General features: G+C 46.8%; 2 protein-coding genes across 5 annotated transcripts in view; one reads left to right on the top strand and one right to left on the bottom strand.

Annotated features, from left to right (window-relative positions):
• B3GALNT2 (beta-1,3-N-acetylgalactosaminyltransferase 2) overlaps positions 1-3,247 on the top strand; it is a 62,429-nt gene extending 59,182 nt beyond the window's left edge. For both annotated transcript variants that reach the window (XM_026504131.4, XM_044386042.3), the window contains one exon: positions 623-3,247. In XM_026504131.4, coding sequence (XP_026359916.2) covers positions 623-763 — 141 coding nt within the window. In that variant the 3' untranslated portion in view covers positions 764-3,247. The remainder of the gene's footprint in view (positions 1-622) is intronic.
• TBCE (tubulin folding cofactor E) overlaps positions 1,892-24,559 on the bottom strand; it is a 75,757-nt gene continuing 53,089 nt past the window's right edge. For all 3 annotated transcript variants that reach the window (XM_048218964.2, XM_057308419.1, XM_057308420.1), the window contains 14 exons: positions 21,985-22,170; positions 17,743-17,831; positions 14,648-14,747; positions 12,764-12,866; positions 11,523-11,599; positions 10,263-10,358; positions 9,659-9,723; positions 9,497-9,561; positions 7,941-8,093; positions 7,110-7,263; positions 5,368-5,436; positions 4,793-4,852; positions 2,360-2,451; positions 1,892-2,184 (listed from right to left, as the gene is read on the bottom strand). In XM_048218964.2, the coding sequence (XP_048074921.1) occupies positions 2,092-2,184; positions 2,360-2,451; positions 4,793-4,852; positions 5,368-5,436; positions 7,110-7,263; positions 7,941-8,093; positions 9,497-9,561; positions 9,659-9,723; positions 10,263-10,358; positions 11,523-11,599; positions 12,764-12,866; positions 14,648-14,747; positions 17,743-17,831; positions 21,985-22,170 (1,402 nt within the window). In that variant the 3' untranslated portion in view covers positions 1,892-2,091. The remainder of the gene's footprint in view (positions 2,185-2,359; positions 2,452-4,792; positions 4,853-5,367; positions 5,437-7,109; positions 7,264-7,940; positions 8,094-9,496; positions 9,562-9,658; positions 9,724-10,262; positions 10,359-11,522; positions 11,600-12,763; positions 12,867-14,647; positions 14,748-17,742; positions 17,832-21,984; positions 22,171-24,559) is intronic.

Below are 24,559 nucleotides of genomic sequence, written 5' to 3'. Positions count from 1 at the left end.
TGGCCTTTTCAAACCCAGCAGAGCCTTCAGGGCACATGCTGACTCTGGCTCCTTTTCTCCAGTTTCTTCTCCTTTGCCACCAGTTCAGCCATGCTTTAACAAGATGCTTTTGACTGTACCCAGCATCTTTACGTTCTCAGAGGACGGGCTTCTCTGGCTCCGTATTCTGTATCGCAGGCAGCAGGCTGGTGCTCGAGACTCAGGCTGAGTCCGTTTTAGTCCCTCGTGTTCACCCCCCACCTCGGCTTCCCTTTATGAACTTCACTGCGACCTGGGGCAAGGCACTTCACTCAGCTTCTCGTTTGTAAAAGGGAAAGGATTCCTACTGCACAGGGTTTCTGGAGAACGAGCTAATACTTGGTACGGCCCCCAGCATATGATAAGGCCCCGTCCGACAGCCGCCCTTACTCACATGGTTTACAGCCACCTTCTCTCCCAGCCGCAGGGAACTCCCCGTGTGCGCTTCCCAGCCACAGAACTCCCTCTGCTGCCTGTCGCCCTTCCCACCATGTGGGCGGGTCACCCACAAACACACGGGTGCCTGGAATCCTTGCCACCTCCCCAGAACCCACAGCCTCAGTTCCACGGCTCCCAAGTTCCCTTTTGTTTTGTTTCTCGCCAGGACGGCCTGTGGCTGTGTGAGAAGACGTGTGAGACGGGAATGCTGTCCTCCCCGCAGTATTCGCCCCAGGAACTGACACAGCTGTGGAAGCTGAAGGAACTGTGCGGGGATCCTTGTCAGTGCGAAGCAGCAGGACTTTAATTCGCCGTGCTGGAGGAGGAGGGTATGCGAGGGAGAAGCTGAGTGTAAGTCTGAGGAGAGCCCACGGTTGGGCCGTAGGTGATGTAGTCTTTCAGGATAGTTTAGCTTGGCACTTTTTACCTGAAACCAATGTGATATTTCTAAATGTTTGCACAAAATTTTCTTTTTAAAAATCAGCTGATACTGTACATAACAAAAATTTTATTTCTATATTGGAAGACCATTTGAAAAACACCGAATTGTTTTATAAAACAAAAAAAAGTTTCTAAAACCTGATGTATCATCATTTCTAGTTTATAATTCATTACCTATCACTTTTGGTTAAAATTGGCCTCATTCAGAAATCTTCAGTAACTAAGAATGTGAAATCCAAGCTGGATTACAGAAGAGCTTTGTAAGGCATAATTAGGATAATTAAGGGCCAAACAACTCAGAATGCCGTGTGGTCACTTAAACCAAAGTTTGGGGATGGAAAAGGAACCCATATAATTCTTCAGTTCTGAACCTTGGTTTTAAAGTTCCCTTGGTAAGTGGGCTAATTCCAGTTTTCTTTTGCCATTTAACATGCATCCTGAAGGTCACAGTCTAGTACTATCAAAAAAAAAAAAGGCTAAAATTCTGTGGCTGTAAATCAAATACTTCTCAGGGCTTTAGTGATGTAGGGAAGGATACTGCTGAATAGTGGACACTTTGAAAGAATGAATTTTTCTTTCCTCCTGTCATTGCCTAATGATGTTTACCTAATATTAGTGAAGTCCGATCAGAGATGGAAATCTTCTGTAGAAGACTATATGCCCAGCTTAGGTACAGCTGTAGGGAAAAGCATGTCATGAATTTTCGTAAATACTCTAAAAACAGTGTAATGGAGGGAAGAGATCATAGCATATACATTACACATAGAAGAGCGGTGCCTCCCTAAGTTTAAGGGACATTTCCCAAAATGACCATCCAAATCATTTTGGTAACCTTTTAAGCCAGTAGTATCCATAGAATTCCATTAAAACTGGTCCTGTGACCGACATTAACTATGTTCAGATTTCATTAGCTACGTTCTATTTAATATTTAAATCTCCACACATTGAAATGTGTAGTCACAAACTATAAATATGAAATAAAATCAGAAAATCATTAGTAGGTGCAAAGCCTTTATTACTGCTGTTATATACAAGCCTAGAAATGGTCTCTTCCCAGTGAAAAATACCACGTTTTCTATACTTAGGGCAAGTTGTAAAACCTCTTTTTTTCTGACAGAGTTGTTCTAATAAATCCTATATTTCCGGTGATGACCCCCCCACCCCCCGAGTGTAGTCCCCAAACTTTCTTAGCTGTTACCATCGCACCAACAGGCAATCTCCACTTTCCACAGAATAAAACTGTAATGACTGCTGGTCATTTTCTAGTTCGATCTCTCTGCCAGGCATCTACAAACAGAACAAAGGGTTGGGGTGATAAAGACATCCACCTTAATACTTGTGCCCCCTCCCAGAGGCGTACGTTTCCCATTTAGAAGCAGTCCACGTCACGTGGCGCCCTAGCTCACAGCATGTCACACTGGGGGGACCTAAGCTGGACTCTGTGTTCTGCCAGACAACTTACTTTGGGGCTTTCATAGGACAGCAGAAGTTCTGACACAGGAACTTTGAGAAGACGGGCCAGCAGTCCCTTTACCTTCTGAATTGTCATGGAGTCTGTCAAAGAAAAAAACACCCTCAGTCTCTGAATGACAGTTACGTGTAAAACTAGCTCACATAACAAGACCATAGTCGCAGTGATTCACGGGATCCGTTTCCCCGCGGGAATCCTTAGGGAAAGGCTCCCCTACCCCGTGGACGGGGAGAGCCGGTTCCACACCACTGACTCGATGCGGGAAGCTGTGCAAAATGGAGTCAACATTCGACCTAAGTGCCCTTTGACAATGGGTTTTCATGCCATTTCAGTGGTTTTAATATTTCCTTCTTCATCTGAATAAACCAGAAATCATCTCTGCACAGAGTAAATGAGTAAAATCATTCACTTTCTAAACCTCTGTGATGACTCACTTATGGATGGCGGAGAGAATGCTGGAGTGGGGGCGCAGGCGTCAGAGGGCGCCTCTCCATCGCTCTGCCTTGGTTTCCCCCTGTGTCGAGCGAGGGAGGGACCGGTGGCCCGAGGGCTCCCTGTGAGTGCGCCCGCTCTGTGCGGATCACGACGCGTGACCGCGCTCGCCCCGCTCGGGGACCTGCTTCACGAGCAGATGCTTTGGTTTGTTCAGAAAACGCTACGGACTTCTTTCCAAAGATGGGTTGTGGTAAATACTGGATATTCTGATGATGAGAAATAGAGTTTCTTTGACGCTTTAGCTGGAGGCACAGCAACAGTACGGTGTTCCTACAAATACCACGTGTATTCAAATATTTTTCTATCAAAATGATTTTTGTAAAAGCTGTCTGTGTTTTTATGCAACTTGTGATAATAAATGTTATCTTTATTTTAGAATAAAAACTGGCCTTGTTTATGTGTTGAACATAAACACGTAATTGACACAATTCAAGTAACTTTTTCTTTTATGTGTGAGTAGGTTTAGATAATCTTGTGCTGTTAGAAAGATTTCGGAGGACCAGCTTTCACTGTTCAGAGGGTGGTTAGTGATGGTTTAACTCCCACGTGGCTACGGGAAAGGACACGTTCCTAAGTCATATCAGAAACAAAAAGTTTGGTCATACGACAATTCCAATAAGAACTCTGCCTACTCCCACTGTGTCTACAGAAAAGGTGGCAATTTGCACATAATGCTCTAAAGAACATTACCATTTCTAACGTAAATGTAACATAAGATTGTCTTAACGTTCAGAAAATGTAGAGATGGCTTGTGCCTCCCTAGGACCAGCGTTGAAAGTTTAACAGAGCTGTACAGTTCCAGGCTTTTCTCCGGTTCTGTCAGGTGGGTGGGTTTCATAACGTACTGACCACACGTGCTGCTTTCTCATCCAGTCCAGTCCTCCCTCCATGCGGCCAGCCAGCACCTGAAGTGCGACGGGGTCAGGACGACTTAGGATTGAGGTTTTTTTCTTTCAAGTTAAATTGAAATTCCTTAACTTGCCCCCCGCGGCAGCCATACTGGACAGTGCGGCCCCACGCTCCTGCTGCTCGCTCATGCCACCCGACGCCGCGGCACGGCCCTGCCAGGGTTTAGTCGGCCCTTTCCTCCCCACTGTAAGCATTTACATGGTGGTGAAATTTGCCACTACAAGTGCTACAAGTAGAAATTTTAAAATGTGAATTTACTGCACTGACAAGCAAAGGAAAATATTGTACGAGAGCTCCTTAGGGTGACAGACATTTCACCTCTTCCTCAGAGCCTCGCTGCTCTCACCTACCCTGTCCATACCACTCCAGCCGTGAATCAGGCTTCCTCTGATAATTCACAGGACACTCGAAACAGAGACCGTAATTCTAGGTTTAAGGTACGTTAGCTCAATCTAGTTTGTTGACACAAAAGTATTTTCAGAATGAAACTAATTCAGTTCCAGTAACAGTGATGTTTAGACAGAATTCTGAAGTCATTTTTCTGAAGAAAACCTTTCAGTGTGTCCATTCAGACACCACATCCAAGAACTTTCTATAGGGGCTCCTAACTGTTAAGGTGTGTGAAAAGTCACAAATGTCCACATATTTCACAGTTCAGCTCACCAGGACACGTTTCCGGTTTTGCAAAGGGACAGTAAGACAGACCTCAAGCCCAGGACCAGAGCCACAGTTTGGGAACTAAACAGCGGTGGGCTCGGGAAAGGCCACGCCGCTCCAGTGCTCACGCCGTCAGCTAAAGATGCTTCCAGTTTAACAAGCCTTTCCCAGACAAGCTGATGTGCGTACGGGACACTTGAGCTTTTGAGGGGAATAATGAGGGACTGTATTTTAGATCATAAAAGATGAGCGAAAACATTTAAGCTCCAGAAGTCCACACTTGTAGACAGTTTCCTTCCAGCCAACTCGTACCTAGGCCAGTGATTCCTAAGTGTGAGGAGGCAAAAGGCCTGTTTTTCTTACCTGGCAGTTGTTTCTCTAGGACTTTCTGGTCAACTTGATTAGGATATTTTATCTTCAGTGCTTGAAAGAAAAAAAAAGGCAAAAGACTGAGAGCTACTGTAATAAGCATCTGAACTGCACACACGTTAATCACAGCTGCCCCACGATCCGGCTGCTCGGACCGCCAGGCTCGGATCCTAGTCAAGAGCAGGTCCTACTGATGCTGAATATTCCTTCTATTAGTTCTTCACAGAATGAACAACAACCCAAAGCGCTGGACCAACATCTAGCGCCTCCCCTTCTCCCCCCGACTCCTCTCCCGACAGGGCAGCTGGGTGTCCCAGTGTAAGAAACGTCACAAGTCCATCCACTTCTCGCACGCTCCCCCATTTATAACACACGCCACTGAGCTGCAAGCACGGAGCTGCTAAGACGTTCGCTGTGAGGATTCAGCTGTCTGCGAACTCCCTTCTCTCCAAGTGGGAGTGCTCTCGGTGCTTCCTGAAGAGAGCCCGGCCAGCCCTACGGGCGCCCCCCTGTTTCGGCGCCTAAGGACGCAAACACGAGGAAGCTGCTTTCGAGTGTGGGCTTCTTACTCAGGAGCTGGTTCTTGAGCAGGAACGGCTGGTGCAGTTTGAGCTCCCCGTCCTCAGGCGCGCCGTACTCTGTGAGAAGACGCAAGCAGGGACGATGAGCGGCCCAAGGCCCAAGGAAGGAAACACAGGCGCTGAAAGGATCGGCCCACCCCGCGCAGCCGCTGCTCCGCTAACCTGGGATCTGCTCCCTGTTACTCGGTTACTGGTCTACTTGTTTGTCTTTAGGACGGAGGCCCGGCAACTGCTTCCACGCATGGGCTCTGCCAGCTGCGCCTCCGAGTCAGCCATGTCGAGCCTCCCAACCCGCAAGATGAGGCCGGGCCTTCGGGTACTTAAGACACTTCCTCGGAGTTTCGCCTTTGCAAACCGTTCCCTCGCTTTCGGGGTCCTGTGAGAACCCTGGTACCAGCTGGGACACAACCCACAGGACACCTTCGGGTGGCAGCCGGACGGCGCCACACCAGGCCGGGAGCTCAGTGCCATCCCCCGCCTGGAAAAGCAGCCTCGAGAGAAGGACACGGGAGAGCAGGCCTCCCCTACTCTGACTCCTGCCAGGCCAACCAGCGACTGCAATTCTGTAAATACCTCCCAGGGAGCTGTGCTTTTTGTCTCCTTAGCGGGACGCCCTGAGCCCGATCCACCCTGGGCCCGATCCGCCCTGGGCCCGATCTGCGGGGCTGCGTGAGAGCCTTCCCTTCCCCTCCCCCTCCCCGGGGTGGGGGGGAGGGGGTTACAGAATTCACCTACAGTGGCCAGGAAATTGGGCCAGCTAATGAAGTGATTTGAAAGCAATTCCCACAGGCAGCTTTTCTTCCTCAAAGATAATGTTCCAGCCTGAAGCATTTATGCAGTGAGCTTCTTGCATTAGGAAATATGTTAAAAAAAAAAAAAAAAAAGAAAAGAAAAAGAAAATCACATAAAAGTGAAATTTGGTAAGGAGGGCACATATTGCATGGCGCACTGGGTGTTATACACAACTAATGAATCATCGAGCCTTACATCGGAAACCGGGGATGTACTGTATGGTGACTAACATAATAAAAAATCATAAAAAAAAAGTGAAATTTGGAATAATAATGAAGTTAAAACAAAATGAAGAGTACGTCAGGGACAGAGAATCACGAAGCGGTGGCTTCAGGGCCTGAGGACCCAGGCCGGGGAAGGTAAGGAAGGTAAAGAGGCCCCGAGCAGAGCGAGTGCCCGAGCTGGGGCGGGGGACAGGGCTGGGGACAGGGCTGGGGACGGGCTGGGGGGCGCCGCTGGAGCAGCGGAGGAGAAAGGCCGCGCTCGTCTGCACCTCCCTGGGCAGCGAACTACCTGGGGGGCTTCAGAAACACCAGGGCCTGGGTTCTACCCTAACAGGCCCCTCATGTTTAAAATCCCCAGGTTCTGGCCCCCCCAAAGGAGGAGGAGTCCTACCTCCCGCAGCGGGAAGCCCAGCGAACACACCAGACAGGGGAGACCTTCCCCTCAGAGCTGCTCTCCTCCCACCCCTCAATGCCAATCTCCCCCTTCCAGGAACCCACGGACTCCCCAGGTTCCCTCTGCTGGAGGCTGCTGACTTCTGTTCCCTAAAGGCAGCAGAGTGAGTCTTGCTCCCAACTTGCGGACGCGGCCCCAGATCACACCAACGGTCCGCTCAGGGGACCCCAAAGCGCCCGAGGGAGACAAGCAAGGGCACGGAGCGGCTGGAGCTGCAGGGGCAGCACGGGGAGGCCTGCGAGCCGCACGCACGCACGTACTGAGGCACAGCAGCTGGTATCTGGGATGCGCCGCGAGAAACCGCTCATGGGGTCGGTTCTTGTCGGGATCCTGATGGCCGCCCGCCGCCTTCCATTCGTTCCCGAACGCCTTCCGGTAGTCAAGCTCGGCCCCGCGCCTCTCCTCCGGCAGAATCTATGTGAAGGGGTAAAAACAGGTCTGTTCAAGCAGCTGTCTAACGAGTGTGCGTCGTACCCTGCCCTTCCCACGCTGCTCACCGTGGAGAATCATCACCTGGAGAGGGGCGACGCTTACGTTTCTACCTTTCCTAACAGGGACAGAACTCAGGAGTTTACTGAAGAAGAGAATCAGAATTTCAGTCTCCTGTTTTCTGCACGAGAGTATCTGTCCACACGCCGGCGTCTGGCCCGCGGCAGGGGTCTCGGGCACCCCCGGGAGGTTGGCCCGCAGGTGCCCCCCACCCCCTGGGGGCAGATTATTCTAGGCGAGCAGCACATGGGTGCTGGCAAGGCACTGCCGTGGCAATTTTGTGAGAAGAGCAGCTGAGAAGAAGAGGATGAGCTCTGTGGTTCTGTCTTCTTTCTGCCTATAATCCCCCAAGCCAAGGGAGCGAGTGCCGGCTACTCCTCGCCCCCCTCAAGGGGGCAGCTGGGCACCGGCTTCTGTCCTCAGCTCATCCACGCCACCTCCCGAGGAGCCTGGAAGAACCATCACTGAGTCACGCGCAAGGGTGCTATTTGACCATCCGGAGGGAAACTACACTGATACCCTTTACGACACTCCAACTTTTTACACTTTTTGATCATTTGTTTCCTACTCTAACGAGCATCGGCCCTGAGACCAGCACTCACCTCGCATTTGTTCAGGGTCTTCAACTGCCCGATTCTGGCGATAATGAGCTGCCGCGTGGTCTGTGCCTCCTTGCTGCCCTCTGTCAGGGGGTTTCGGATGCAGGACAGAGCCTGCAGACTCGGTAACTTATCCAGCTCATTGATAAATGACCACTGAAACCCGGCAAGAGAGAATACGTGAAAATAAGCACATTTCAGGCTAATTTCTTAGCATATTTGAACTACCAACAGACAGGCAAAAGCCCCTAGGCTCCAGCCCGAGGCACGGGACTGTCCTCATGCCCCGAGCACCCACTAGGAAGACCACGCACGGTCACTCTAGAACCGCGCCCTGTAAAATGCCAGTCTGCCCCTGTGTGACTCAAACTGATTTCTTTCTTAATCCTTTTGGGTTTTCTGAGAAAAAGCATTTCTCTTTCAATTTAAAATATTTCTTACTACATCAAAATAAAAAGCTTCTGCACAGCGAAGGAAACCATCAACAAAATTAAAAGGCAACTTACAGAATGGGAGAAGATATTTGCAAATGACATATCCAATAAAGAGTTAGTATCCAAAATGTATAAGGAACTTATCAAACTCAACACCCAAAAAACAACTAATTCGATGAAAAATGGGCAGAAGACATGAATAGACATTTCTCCAAAGAAGACACCCAGATGGCCAACACACACATGGAAAGATGCTCAACATCACTCATCATCAGGGAAACGCAAATCAAAACCACAATGAGACATCACGTCACACCTGTCAGAATGGCTAGAACCAACAACACAAGAAACAACAGGTGCTGGCGAGGATGTGGAGAAAGGGGACACTTGTGCACTGTTGGTGGGAATGCAAACTGGTGCAGCCACCGTGGAAAATGGTATGGAGGTTCCTGAAAAAGCTAAAAATAGAACTACCCTATCATCCAGTAATCACACTACTGGGTCTTTACCCAAAAAATCCACTAACTTTGGGACACACGCACCCCTATGTTTACTGCAGCAGTATTTACAACAGCCAAGCCATGGAAGCAGCCCAAGCGTCCACTGACTGATGACTGAAGATGTGCTGTATACGCACAATGGACTATGACTCAGCCATCAAAAAGAATGAAGTCTTGCCATTTGCAACAACATGGATGGAGCCAGAGAGTATAATGGTAAGCGTAATAAGTCAGAGAGAGACAGGTATCACATGATTTCACTCGTGTGGAACATAAGAAACAAAGAAAACCAAAGAGAGACAAAAAACACCAGACTCTTCTTAACTATAGAGAACAAAGAGATGGTCACCAGAGGGGAGGTGGCTGGGAGAAACGGGGGGGATCATGGGTACATTTATGGTGATGAGCCCTGAGTAACGTATGGAGTTGCTGACTCGCTACACTGTACACCTGAAACTAACAGAATGCTGCACATTAACTATACTGGAGTTAAAATTCACTTAATAAGGAATATTCTTAAAATAAAAAATATTTTGTAATAGAAGGAACCGAGAAAGTCCTCATGGCAGTGGAAATGAGGGCTCGCGCGGTGCGCACAGTCTGCGTACGTACAAGCAGCTCTTACTTGTGATATCTGATTGTCATTAACTACGAGGTATTGCAAGGAAGGAAACATGGCTGTTTTGTGCCCTAGAAAAAAGGAGAATGAAGTTACACAGCAGAAGTGAAAGAAATAGCTCAAGTATGAGGTACTGGGCAGGGCAGAGGAGTTAATGATCTTATATACCAGTTCCAGCATCCGGAAAATGTATAGTAGAAATTCCAATGTCAGAAAGGATTAGTTGTTCTAATCTGAAATTTAAAATGTTAAATTTGATTACAAAGCACAATAGAAAATGCTATAGGCTATCAACCAGACTACATCTGTAATTTCTCCCCCACGCCCTAGGTTCTCATGCCATGTGAAACACTTAGAAACCACAAAGGGCAGTTTAGGGCACACGGAGTGGACTCGAGAATGTGTTCTGAGGACTGTGCAGTCGCCTACCCGTTCCTGGTGCCCACGGCTGTGCCACGTGCTCGTGGGTCTCAGAGACGAAAGAGACATGGTCTAACTTCCCAAAGGTTAATGAATGAAGACTTTTGACATTAGCACCAGGGCCAAATTATTCATTCTTCAGTTACCTAGTACAGATGTAGACTACGGTGTATGTGGTTCACAAGAACATTCTCCACATAAATTCAAATAAAAGTTTCCCCATGGGGATTACTCAGTTGGTGAATTCCATCATCATCATCACATTTCCACTGAGAAAGCAAATATCGCATATGATCCAGTCACTAAAAATTTCCTAAGCGCTATTGCAACCGGCATTTTAGGAGAAAATTACCTGGGCAGGTAGGCTATTAGAAACAGCTGATTTTCATCAATTAATTGATTAGAGGAAAGGTCTAATAACTTGACTGTCTGTAGAACATCAGCTGGCCTGTATGGAAAATAAAAGCATTTCAACATGAATTTAATCTCTTGTTTTCAAAGATACGGCCTTAAAATACCTGCCTTTAGGGTAAAGGAGAGGGAGGGGCGGGCGGCAGGTGGGTAGCGCCGCACAGGGGAAACACGAGGGGCCCTAGTGGTGATGGAGACGTTCTGTATCTGCACGGGACCGACGCCAGGACCCTGGCGGTGATACCGTCCCGCAGCTCTGCCAGATGTTCCCGAGGGCGGGACCTGGCTCATGGGTACAGGGCATCTCTGGGTATTCTTTCTGATAACTGCAGGGGAATCTCAAATTATCTCAAAATAAGTGTAATTTAAAAACAGCTGCAGGGGCATCTGGGTGGCTCGGCTGGTTGAGCGTCCACCTCCTGCTTTTGGCTCAGGTCATGATCTCGGGGTTGTGAGACTGAGCCCCAAATGGGGCTCCATGCTCAGTGCAGAGTCTGCTTGTCCCTCTCCCTCTGTTCCTCCTCCACTCGCTCGCTCTCTCGCCTTCTCTCCCTCTCTCATAAATAAGTAAAATCTTTAAAAATAAAAACAAAGACACCTGCATTTGCCTGTATAATAAATCATTCCATATAGTAAAATCTTATTAACTTGAATCCGTTCAATGAGATTTTGTTGTAAATTTGCCTACGTTTAATTCTACGTAATAATTTAGTAACAAAAGAGAAAGACAACATTTAATTTACTGAAGGACAACAAGCTTTTACATATACGTTGGTACATCAACCTTAAGCAGATACTGCTAACTAAAATGCATTATTTGAAAAAATAATAAAATATATTTTATATATTTTATAAAATATAAAATAAAATAAAAATAAAAAATAATAAAATAACTAAAATGCATTATTTGATCCTTACAAAGCATTTCCTACAGAACCTCCATTTAGAAACAGAAGTTAAAAATGTTCTGTGAAACTAATAAAATTCTTGTCTTCAAATATATTTAACTCAAGGCTCTCACTCTGATGGGCTTTTCCTTAGTTAGAACCAATAATCAGTTGGCGTCCTACTCTGTGAAGAATAAGCATGTTTCTAATTCTTACTGGCAAATCCTTTAAAAAATTAGCGTGCGGCATCACGGAGACCGTTCATGTATTCAGACTAGATGGCGACACACGAACGTTAAGTAAACCCTTGGTACCTTTCTGAAATGAAAAGATCGTTAGACTCGAGGTACAGCTCCTCAAGGACCGGCCACCCAGAGGCACATCGGAGCACCTAGGAGAGAAACTGAGTTCAGGCCGAAGCAGTGTCTCTTGCATGCTTCTTCCCGTGTTAATTACTACAACCTCCACTTTAGTTCAGCTCAGTTACTGTTTTAGAAATAAAACGCACTATGGACGTTTCATCACGGACTCTAACTCAGGCCGGGAGTGCTGGTGGGCAGGTGACAAAGGGTTTCAATGACATGGGAGTGTATACAGTCGGCACTCTGGTGGCTGTGAATGCGTCCTCCGGGGATGTCCTGAACTGCACGGGGCACCTGTAAAGCGGCCCTGCAGACGGGCACTGCGCACACGCTTATTCTGTGACACAGTTTGCTTCACCAAAGGAAGGAACTTGATGATAAACACCATTGCTCAGTTCTCAATGCCAACCCGGGTGTGTAAAGAATACACTCATCAGACGGTGTTTCCCAGCAACTGTTCCTACGTGTTCTCACGTGGACCACCATCTCTAGCACCGGCATGTCTATGCGCCTGCCTGTTCTCGTGCTAGATCTAAGCCCATCGCCAAGGAGGGAGCCCTAGGACACACGCGCACCAGGGAAGGTGACTGGTCTCTAAGGGCGGTGCCTCAGTGGCCTTCCACAGACAAAGGGCTTTGCTGGGGAGGTACTTATCTGTGCTTGGTGTGAAAATGGAATATTCTGGGCGTGTGAGGTCAGTCCAGCTCTGATAGAAAATAGCAGTGCCAGATATAAGTTCCAAACGCTACTGGATGAAGGACCCACAAGTCCACTCTTAAACCTAACTGTATACAATGAGCAGTGGATTCCAGGAGCCAAACTTTAAAGGAGGAAAGGATGTGAGAATCTTCCAGCAGCTCTGCCTCAGAGCACTTGCGGGAAAGCTCCATCAACAGCTAAGTCGAGGGCTCTTTAAGTTTGGCATATGTTAACTGCATACCACCACGGAGTGCCACCGTCCAGAAAGACACCAGAACAATCCAGAAGGAGCTGAGAGAGAATCCCGACTCCCAAAATATAAAATTCTACTTTACTATGATTCTGCGACTCCTTTCTGTGAGGCAGTTTAAAGAATCCTACTATTTGGATAATAGGATGATTAAAGCGAGGCCACAGTTGTGCTTCCGTTCCCTATTAAGCCAAGAATTTCAAATTTCTTATTTCTGGGTAATAAACCAAAGAAACAGGATTACCTCTGCCCATGTTATTCCTGTTCGGTTAAGGACTAAAACCTTCAGTGCGGGAAATGTTCCGGTTCGAGATGGTGAACCCGAGGGAAAGCGGAGTTTATTCTCACTGTGTAGAAAAGAAGTCACAATGTGTTGACTGCCTGCTCCCCAGAAGGCCCGAGGGAAAGCCCCCAAAAGCAACAGTTTGAGATTTAATATGAGAAGTTTGGTTTGTTTCGACCTTAAAGTGAAATTAATTAAAAACCGAGGGAGTCCAGACTACATTTTCAGTATTTGCGATACGCGACTTTTTGGTACCTGACGTGCACAGATGTTCTCAGAGGACCGGGGCAGCTGGGCTGAGCGTAAGGCTCAGGCGATCCGAAGGTCAGCCCCCAGCCTCGCAAGGCCCCGGACTCCGCTAAAGTCAGCGCCCTCTCCAGCATCCTGCTGATATGCTGCCCCGGGGGCTACAGTCCTGGTCCTCCACAGTCTCTAAGCCACTCTTGCTATCAGGATGGATAAAATCAATCACTGCCTTCTCCACGCTGTCTTGTGATCCTAATCTCAGAAAGCGCTCAGTCCTGAGTCACTGTGAAGAAGGTACCACGAAACCACATGAGCCCCTACTTCCAGAAGAGGAGGCGCCAGGCGTCAAAGGACACCACCCTTTGCCCTCTTTGGAGCACCACTGATTGAGGCCTGACTCTCCGCTCTAACTGAACCTGCCTGACCCAGGTATGGCCCACCTGCCCATGCAAGGCTGGCTCGAGTACTTTCATACTTTCAGCCTGGCTGAGCCCTCGGAGAATCAGGTTCTAAGACTAAAACGAACCCAGTGTTTGAAGAGGCCTGGAAAACAGTGCCATTAGTGAAACACACAGATTGCTGGACGATCCTTATCAGAACCAAAGGAAACAGCATTCCAACAAAATGGCTCATTCCAACAGCAATGAAGTGCCAGAAGTTTCTGAATGAACAAGCACTTTTCACAGCCCCTCTCCTACCCCCCAGTTAATTATCAACTCCCCCAGAAGGCCCATCCTGCATGGTTAGGCTCACAAGAGACACAACGATCTCCCAGCCAGCCAAAAGTAAAACACATTCTGCCCTCCACCCCCCAAAAAAGGGGCGCCTGGCTGGCTCACTCAGTAGAGGGTACAACTCTTCATCTCAAGGTCGTGAGTTCGAGCCCCATGTTTGGGGGAGAGCTTAAAAATAAATAAGGAAAGGGACGCCTGGGTGATTCAGTCAGTTAAGTGTCCACGTGTTATGATGAGCACTGGGTGTGATACACAACTAATGAATTGTTGGACACTACATCAAAAACTAATGATGTACTGTATGCTGGCTAACTGAGCATAATAAAACAAATTAATTTTTTTAAAAAGTGTCCAACTCTTGATTTTAGCTCAGGTCATCATCTCAGGGTTGTGGGATGGAGTCCAGAGTTGTGCTCCACACTGGGCGTGGAGCCTGCTTAAGATTCTCCCTCCCTCTACCCCCCTCCCAACTCGCCTGCACTCAAAAACAAAAAAAAAAAAAAAGAAGAAGAAGAAGAAATTAAACTTAAATTCCACTAAGCCGGGGGCGCCTGGGTGGCTCAGTCGTTAAGCGTCTGCCTTTGGCTCAGGACATGATTCCAGAGTCCTGGGATCGAGCCCCGCATTAGGCTCCTGCCCTGCATCAGGCTCCTCTGCTGGGAGCCTGCTTCTTCCTCTCCCACTACCCCTGCTTGTGTTCCCTCTCTCGCTGGCTGTCTCTCTCTCTGTCAAATAAATAAAATCTTAAAAAAAAAAAATTCCACTAAGCCATCTCCCCCTCTCTCCCACAGAGATGCCGTGAGGGAATAAGGAGGGATCAGAGGTTTTTACACCAGGTGACAAATGGATGCCCAAGAGTTCATACCTGAGATTAAGAACTTCCAGGTGTCCGAGCTGATCAGCAATATCTAGGACTTCATCCCACGAGGACAACAGGTTTCTTGACAAGTCTACTTTTCTGATATCTCGAAGCGCACGTTAAGGAAGAGTAATACAGACAGATCCACACAAGATGGAAGTGTCTTCACCTCTGCATTCTGGAGCCCGGGTCTGCAGCTTCTCACCTGACACCCTCTATTCCGCTTGAAAGTTTTTCATGAGCACATGCTACTTTTACCTTAAGTCACCCAACTCTTCATTTAGAAATGAAAACGTTCACTGTCATCTGCTGCAAACTTAAGACAAACATCTACAGTCAAGTAAATAAGAACCAAACGTCGTCACCAGTGCTAAGCCATTCTAGCAATATCCAACAAAAGAGAGAAAAAAAAAAAACAATGATGGCGAGTATGAGCTATTAAGCGCCTAAGGTGTACCCACGGGTCTCATCCTAGGCACTCCTTCCGGCAGCTGCCTCATGGCCACGCACGGCCCTTCTCCTATGGCGCATTGTTCCACTCTGCACCGTGGGGACCCCCAAGTCATTAGCAGCACCCCCAAAACAGACGATGGGGGTTAGTGTGGACAAAGGTTCTAAAGTGCTAAGAATGATTTGGGAATTCAGAGAAGAAGAAACCAGCAGGACAGAAAGAAAAAGGCGCCCGAGCTGAATGCTTCAGGGGAACGTGCCATCAAGAGGGGGCACAGCTCAGCAGAACCCCCAGGGCAGAGAGACGGAAGAGAAGCCTGGGACAGGACTGGACCCATTGAAGGAGGGTCTTACGCACAACTGTGCAATGCTGGGAAATCATTCGTTCCCGTGTTCCACAATCATGGCGGGGGCCAGGAGTAGAGCAGTGAACACAGCAGTCGCGGTCACGGAGACGGCGATAAGCACATGCCTCTGCGATATGCCACGTACAGACACAGGCTCAGAGTAGCAGCCAAGGACGCAGGAAAGGGGTGTGTGGGTATTTCATGTATGCTGCTCATGGAAGACTGTCTTCTCTGTGAAGGTGCCATCTGAGCAGAGAACCAAAGGAAATGAGGAAATGCCATCTGGGAGATAAGCATCCGGGGAGAGAGAACAAGACAAGCAAAGGCCCTGAGGTTAGAACAGGTTTAGATAAAGGGCATGGGAGGTGCTGGAAATGAGGGCACAAAGGCCGCAGGGGCCAGGCCACACCACAAAGGGCCTTGCAGGCCACCACAAAGTCTTGGCTAGTCTCCGACTGAAATGGGAGCTTCTGGGGGGATCTGGACCCACCTGCTACTGCTCAGCGGGGTGCTTTCATGCCTCACAGTCAAGCTCCAGCCACCTTTCGTTTCCATGATGCTTCTAACTCTGGACCACGGGGTTGGTTAGCAAGGGTAGGGGTCCAGTCCACTAATCCTTCCCTCACTCACACTCTCCATCGTGTAGGCTAGGATTAGAAACACACCTGCTAGTCTATCCAGAGCACACAGACCACCTGCATCCTGAAACCGACTCTTAACAACCTGGCAGTTGTCAGGCAGTGCCCCTCGTGCGCACACACAGGCCAAGCGCTCCCGGTGCTACCTGGTTCCTGCTCGCAGAACCCGGCACACAGCCAGCTGGCAGAGCAGGAGGCAGCTCGCCCCCTCTCCAGAGCAGCTTCCTGGGCTCGGCACGCTCAGGGCCGCAGTGCTCCCGCGGCCTGACATCCCAGCGGAGGGAGTGACCTCAAAGTGTCCACCCAAAGGGACAACTGGATCAGACATAGATAATACTTCCGCTTCAGGTGAGAATTCAATCAGCAACTGGAAGACATTCATCACTGTACCCACAAATATCAGCCATCACTTGGTTATCTCACGAAACCACATCTCTTCAAGACTCGGGGGATGTTTTCCCCGGGAAAGAACAGCATCAGCGAGCAAGATGCTGACTCCCCAGGACCCTGCTGACAACTCTGAGCAACCAAACAAATGACGTTCCCAAACCCACCCACTGGCCACGTCTTCTCTGATATGTTGAAAGTAAGTCTGGAACCACCCAACTCCCAATCTTCCGAAATCATTTAGTAGCCGGCCAGGCAGATCACAGAACGTTCCACACACCGCTGTGGCGTCCTGCTCCTTACCGAACTACTCCATCCGCTTTGCTTCCCCTAACCACAGAGGATGGGACCACATTGGTTCAGCTCGCTGGGGCCCCTGGAGGGGCTGCTCACCGGCAGGGTGACCAGTCCCAACAGACCCCCAGGCTGAGGGGTTCAAGAGCCCAGACACACTGGCTGAAGAGCTCTGCTCTCCTTCTGTCACCACACAGCAAGCACTACAGGGACAGCTAGAAACAGCTGGCTCAAGACTACCGCTCCTCTGCCATCTCCTCCCTCAGAGACAACGGATTATCAACTGTCTTTGGCAGAAATTATCACACACAGATTAGGCAGGCTTAAAGAGTTGCGAGAAAACCTTTGAAAGTTCGAGAAAGTCTCTTTCATTTGCCAGTGGGATTTTTCTTTTAAACTTATCTCCGATATTTTTAGTTGTGGACATGAAAGCAACGTAGGGCAAACACAACCACAAACCACTTCTAGGAGAAGGCAGGGAAGAGAGAGCACGCTTTGGGAAAGCCCGTTTTGAGGGGCCGTGCCAGGCCGCCCGCGGCTGCGTGAACCGGGAGAAATCTGCGCGCTCACACGAAGCCAGGCCAGCGGGGCTGCCGCGGGGGCCCCGGGCGCGGGCGAGGACGCCAGCTCCTCTGCGGCCCTGTCCGGACCCCACGGTCCGCGCACGCGCCGGCTGCCAGGCCCCGGGCGCTCAGGAGCGGGGGTGACGGCGTGGGGCAGAAGGCGGACGCCAGCCAAGTGCGGCCCGTGTGACGAGCCCCGTCCGGACACTCTGCTTCCCATTTCCTTGGCGGGGGTGGGTCACGCTGCCTCACCTGAAGGCACAGCGCTCCGAGAAGGTAAATAATTTCCCGGGGTGGTGACTGGCCCCGGGGAGACGGATGCCCTGAGGAAGAAAGTCGGGGAGAACGGGCACCGGGCGGGCTACTGGCCATGTCCGGCGTGAGCGCCAAGTCCAAAGTCAGGATCGCAGGGAAAAGGATACTAGGACATGCTTTGGCAATTGCTCCTTTGTCGCCAGCACAATTCACCGCACAGTTCCTCAAAGAAATGTCTTGCAACTTGCTCAGCTGACTGCATGAAAAACATATAGTTCACACGTATGCATAAACATGTACACGTCCACCGGCCCTTTAAAAAGTTAAAAAGTATTTCATATAAAAAGTTACCAAAAATAACCAGTACCAGTACCCAGCAGCCAGTTTCAGAAATAAAGCCTTACTAAAGAAGAGAAAGAAAGTGTTACACTATAAATATAACTAAAGTCCTTCGTGTCCCATTCCAGGATATTCCTTCTGCCTCTGCTCCCCCACACTCGATGTTTGGTTAAACTTAAGTGTCTAATAGTTTTACTACACATTTCCGTATCCCTAAACAACCACAGCATTCCATCTATAATGAAACTTGATGTAAGTGGTATCCTATTGCATATATCCTCCTCCAGGCTACTTTCTCCCCCAACGGTATTTTGTTCAGCAGTGAGATTGGGCTTCGTCCACCCGTGTACTCTACGGCATTTGTTTTACATCTTATAGACCACAATTAATTTATTGACTCCTCTGCTGACATTCAGATTATTCCCAACAGGGCTGAAGGAAACACTATCGTATGCTTCTCACATTCACATGTGAAAGTCCTTCTAGGGTTATACCCTGGAGAGCATGCGTTTCTTCAGCTTTACTACGTAATCTCAGAAGCCACGTTTTAAGTGTAGAGGACCTGCATTTTCTACTCATTGAAAGAGCCTGTGTGGTATCTAGAACATGGAGTCTAGAGCCTTACCTCCTGGGTTCAAATCCCAATTCCACCACTTCCTTTGGTTTTAGGGGAGGTCGAATCTCTGTGCTCAGATTCCACAGCTATAAAATGCTGTGGTTTACATACTTGTTCATAGCAGTGTTACCGATGTAGCCAAAGGGGGAAAACAACCCATATGTCCATCGATAGACGAATGGATAAACAAAGTGTGGTACGTCCATTCAATGGAATATTACCCAGCCTTAAAAAGGAAGGGAATTCTGACATACGATACAACGTGGGTAAACTTGAGGACACTACGACAAGGGAAAGAAGCCAAGCACAAAAGGACAATACTATAGGATTCCACTTATGTGAGGTCCCTGGAGGAGTCAACTTCACAGAGACAGAAAGCAGCACGGTGGCTGCCAGGGGCTGGGGGCTGCTGTTTGACCGGGGCAGAGTGTCATTTTGGGAAGGTTCTGGAGATGGACGGTGAGGATGACTGCACAACACTGTGAATGTATTTAATGCTACCCAACTATACACTTAAACTGGTTAAGAGGGTAAATTCTGTGTTGTGCTTTTTACTATTTTTTAAATGCTATAATTTAGTGTTTGTAAAACCTCAGAATACTGCCTGATATACAGTAAGTTATTTTTTAAGTATTTATAAAAATAAAAAACTGACCACCTTTGAGGGAAATACTCTGATCAAAATGCCAGGCATGCGCTATTACAGACATGAGAAACTGGGGGAAAGGTAGCAACAAAGGTCTAGGGCAGAAGTTCCCAAACTGGCTCAAGTTCATGGCGCCCTTGGTGTTTCAATAATTTTTTTAGTATGACCATAAGTCAAAAAACAAAAAAAGAAAACAAACAAAAACACTGCAGTTTATATTAAGTAGTTAGAGCCAAACAACATACTAATTATTTGTGACCCACAAACTTAGTGTCAGTTGCGCCCAACACAACTTCCCAAACCCTGGAATCAGATTGGACATCACTACCTCCATTTCCTGTTCCATGATGATTTTTGAGAGATACTTGTTTTTTATCACAGGAACACCAAAAACCCAGCTTTGCAGGGATGGGACACCAATAAAAGGACTTGTAGGATTATCACGAAAATGAACCACCTCAAAATAGTAGTTTGCTCCGTGTCCAACAGAGGCCTCTGTTTCCCTCTAAAATTAAAAATACCCCACTGTGCCGGCTGTGTTGGCTGCAGCGCTCAGGGAAACCTTGCACAGAGCTTGGGAGCCCGGGCCTCAGTACAGACCTCACCCTGGAGCCAAAGCTGTCTCCAAGAGAAGTCATACATACTTGGGGTTTTTATTGGGGTTTTTTAAAATTCCATTTCTATAAGTCTTAGTGGTACAAACTCAGAGCTGGTCAGCTGGATATTATTAAGGAGATACCATGATGGCTACAAGTGGACCAGCATTCACCCGCACTCTCCTATGTTATCCACAGCAGGTCTAACAGCTTAGGTGTTGTTTCGTAAATGAGGAGACTCAGGCTTAGAACTCAGGAAGTGTCAGAGCTAAAAGGTGGCTTAGCTAATGTCTGAACCCAGCCTGACTCCAGCACTGGGTCGGTTCCAAGGGAGACGCTAGCTAATTATGGAACGCCATGATATTCCAGTAGTTGGGTCATGCACCAAAAGAATTCATGAGTTAGACAGTAGCTCTTAAGGTAGGGGAGGAAAATCTGTTTGCAATTTTCACAGAGCCATGGTATTCAGATTAACCAGTAAGAAAAAAAATGTGCTTCTTTTGGGGTAAGAGATATTTTAACATTTGCACTTTTTTCCCCAATAGTTGCATTTTAAATGGGAAGATGAAGCAAAGAACTCCAACCCTATAAAGCACATAGCTCTTTAAATCTAAGTAAACCAGTAGGATAAAAAGCAAAAAATATCCATGAGTTACCTCTCAATGGTAGCATGAGTCACGACTTCCTTTTGTTCAATTTCTATTTTCTAAATTCTCAACAATGAGTGTAAGCTGCTTTGTAATTAACGGCCAAGTTGTTGCTTTTTAAAAAAATCTTGATTTATTCTGAGTTTTCCTCCTTCACATATTTTTTATTGAAAAAAAAATCCCATATAGGAAAAGTATATGCGTTAGCCTACCTATACATCAGTACACATCTCTGTGATTTTAAATAAATATGCACAGGTCACCACCACCCAGATCAAGAAACACGTCCCCGGAACTCAGCAAGTCCTCTTTGTGCCCCTTACGGTTGCTTCCTCCCCTCCAAGCGGTCTATCCTGACTTCTGACACTATCGATCAGTTGTGCCTGTTGTTGACCTTCACACAGACAGAATCATTCAAGGTGTACTTCCTGCGTGACTACTTTGGCTGGATGCCGTTAATGAGATTTCATCCGTACTGTTGCACCGAGCAGTAGTTTTTGCTCACGTTCACTGCCACGGGTGAATACAACATAATTTATTTCTTCATTTTATGTTTATAGGTATTTGGATGGTTCCTCTGAGTTTGTTGTTGCTAATGCGGGTCACCCATGCGAAAAAGCAGAGGTATCAAGAAATGAATTTATTCTTCAACATGGTCACCACGTGCACTTTCCATGTGGTGTATGTTAAATCGTCACAATAACGGCAAAATAAGGTAGTGAATGGACTTTGAACAAAACCAGTTTATTTGACTTGAGAGACTTTTAGAGAAAGTAAAAGACGCCAAGTGGCTACAAATGTATCTCCACTGTGGCCACCAGGGGGCACTAATAGGCCGCCTTGTCCTGGTCAGGGTCAACCATCACAGTACTGACCATCAACCTGCATCGCCTGGAAGGTTCTTGTGCAGTTGTGTTTTTGTGGAACATGAGTTTCTACTCACTGTGATTCAGACCAAGCATCAGAGTGGGCAGAAGGCCTCTGTTCACAGAACCACAGTGTACAGAGTTTCTTAATAATTTGGGGTACTTCTTAAAAGCAAGAACCCATGGTATTCTGATCCAGGTCTAGGAAGGGACCCAGGATTCTGCAATTTCACAAGCACCCCAGGGAAGAAAGGGTGTGCGTCCAGAGATGGAAACTAACTCGGTTCTAGATAGGCCCAGCATGCCACATGGCAGGTAACAACTTAGACCTCTGCTGCCATTTCGGACCTATCTGCCATTCTGACCCACTAGAAATGTCACCATGAAATAGAAAAGGACCAAAATGTCAATCTCAATTACTTATTAGACAAGACAGCTGGTACAAATATTAATGATGGGTAAACTAATGTTTTAATTCCAATCCAGAAAAGCCCAACAACCCTACACTAAATTAAGAATTTTAATTTCCCCAAAGACTCAGTCCTCAGATTCCTCTGATTTCAATCTGCTGTTTGTGCAGAAAGGACAGACCAGTTTGGAAGCAAAGTTTTGAGTATCAACGTACAGTCTGCTGAATTTCAATTCTAAAACAGTGATGAAACTGTCAAAGTCAGTTCTGCCGTTATCAAGCCTACGTACCTTTGCTGTTTTATAACAGAGTCAAAACCAATAGTTTCCACAGGTTTATTTCCAATTATAACAATTTGCTCTTTTCCATCTTCCTCTGGTCCATCTTCTAACACATAGCGATTTTTAACTGCAGTGAGAAAGTCCACTCCAAAATTTACTTTGTTTGGACGAATAAAGGATCCTCCTGTTGGGTGCCTGGGAAAAAAGAGAAATGGAACCTATAAAATATCATCAATGCGGACATTTAAATAAGATGACATATTCGAGAGGTGCTCAGGTGGCTCAGTTGGTTAAGTGTTTGATTTGATTTCAGCTCAGGTCGTGGTCTTGGGGGCGTGAGACTGAGCCCCGCGATGGGGAGTCTGCTTGAGCATTCTTTCTCCTCCCCCCGACCCTTCCCCCTACTCACACTCTCTCTCTCCCCCTCTAAAATAAAATAAATCTTTAAAAAAAATTTTTTTAAATAACATGTTCGAAAATCCTTTATAAACTGTCAGTCTGCCACAAATGTAAAATGTCTACATTTACAAATTTGTTTATAAATATAATAGCAAATAAAAGCAATGATACAATTTTTTTTTAAGATTTTATTTTTAAGTAATCTCTACACCCAATGTGGGGCTTGAACCTATAACCCTGAGCTCAAGAGTTGCACGCTCTACTGACTGAGCCCGCCAGGCACCCCAGTAATCACACAATTTTAAAAAAGAAAGAAAAAGAAAATATCATCCACCCGAATGGCCATAAATGCATTGCTCTGAAGGTTTGCCAAATTTTCTCTGCTGAAAATTCTAAATCAGCATAAAAGGGAAAGTAATATACAAATGTATAATCAATACGTCCGATCAAAATGGGTTCTGAGTTTATGGAAGTGTAGTAAATCCAACAGATAAACAGACAAGAAATACGGAACAGACAATTCACATAAGAAACAGAAGTATTAAATCCATAGGGGAAAGTTTTACCTTGCTCATGATTAAGAAATGCAAATTCAAATAATGAAACTATGTTCAACAAAACTGGCAAAAAATAAAGAAAAATCCTAACACCTCAAAGACTGCAAGGCTGGGTTTGGTTTGATTGTATAAGCATACTCCTGGGAACTTGTCAGCAGGCAATAATTTAAAAATAAAAACAAAATTGCATTTACAAAGATTCTGTATAATAGCATTTGTCTGTAACTGAGGAGCTCTGGAAGCCATAAAAAAGCCCAGCTGGATAGGAACTATTAAATAAACCGGACAGATGTAGTCATTAAAAATTCTAGCTGTAACACTTAATACAATTACTCAGAAAATAATGTTGAGATTTCTAAAAACTGAACCAAACTGTACATGACACAACTATAGAGGAATCACATGTACACAGATGAAGACTGAATAAGGACACAAAGAGATGAAACATTTGTGGGTAACAGGCCTAGGTACAAAATCTTTAAAAGTAACAAACCTGGACTAAATATATTTTAAAAGGTTAAATATGGGGCACATGGGTGGCTCAGTCAGTTAAGTATCTGCTTTCTGCTCAGGTCATGATCCTGGGGTCCTGGGATCGAGCCCCGCATCAAGCTCCCTGCTCAGTGAGGAGCCTGCTTCTCCTCTTCCCTCTGTCTGCTGCTCCCCCTGCTTGCGTTCTCTCTCTTTCTCTCTCGCCACGCCCCTCCTTCTGTCAAATAAATAAACAAAATCTTAAAAAAAAAAAAAAGTTAAATATGGGGCTAAAAGAGAGAATGTGGGAAGAATTCTATAGAAATATAGGATATTTCACCACAATTTCTATTGTGGTTTTAGAGCAATTTTTAGTAGATTTAATATTAAGACTAATTGTATTACTGTATGTAATGACCACTTTGTCAGGCTTTTCAAGAGATTCTAAATGGGTCTCTGGATCCGTTAAATTTCAGGCTTCAGCATTACATCATGGCAATGAGACCTTATTTTCAGAGTGATCTAAGTATCCACTATAAAAAAGTCATAAATGTTATTATCATTTGATCACCTAAGAGAATAAATGACGAAATACATAAATGGCCCAAAATTATATTATAAACACTATCTCAGCTCATAAACTTTTGACTCTTAAAGAAATCAAAGCTTCCTAGAAGTCACCATAATTAAAAAGGATGAAAACTCAGATTGATAAATTTCATCCATATAAACATACACTTTTCTGAAGTGGGTTAAAATCTTTAAAAAACAGAGATGACCAGAGCGTGAAAGGGGCTTGTGATGCCCAAAAGTTAGAAGTGATGCCACGGGTAAGAAGAAAGGGCCCAGAGGTTGTTAGCACCTCAGAGTGTGGGGTCCTGGAAGCCAGTGAAGAAAGTAGACAGCTGGGTCCAGCGCCACGAAAGGACGCAAGGTGACGGCTGAGGCTGGCCACTGAATCTAGTGCCGGAAGTTAACCCTGGTAGGAGCCGTGGGGCAGCAGCCCGGTGGGCGAGTTCCAGACAGTGAAAAGACAGGGAGCCCTGGCTACTCTCACCACGAGGGGCTTTTCTGCAAAGGGGAGAAGAGCACAGGGCAAAGGCCGCAGGAACACAGGGGATCAGAAGAGGGAATGTCTTATGATGGGTGGGCGTATC

Source organism: Ursus arctos, unplaced genomic scaffold, assembly GCF_023065955.2.
Source record: "Ursus arctos isolate Adak ecotype North America unplaced genomic scaffold, UrsArc2.0 scaffold_7, whole genome shotgun sequence".
Classification (NCBI taxonomy): domain Eukaryota; kingdom Metazoa; phylum Chordata; class Mammalia; order Carnivora; family Ursidae; genus Ursus; species Ursus arctos.
Note: the sequence above shows the minus strand (reverse complement) of the source record. Positions and strands in the feature narration are given on the sequence as shown.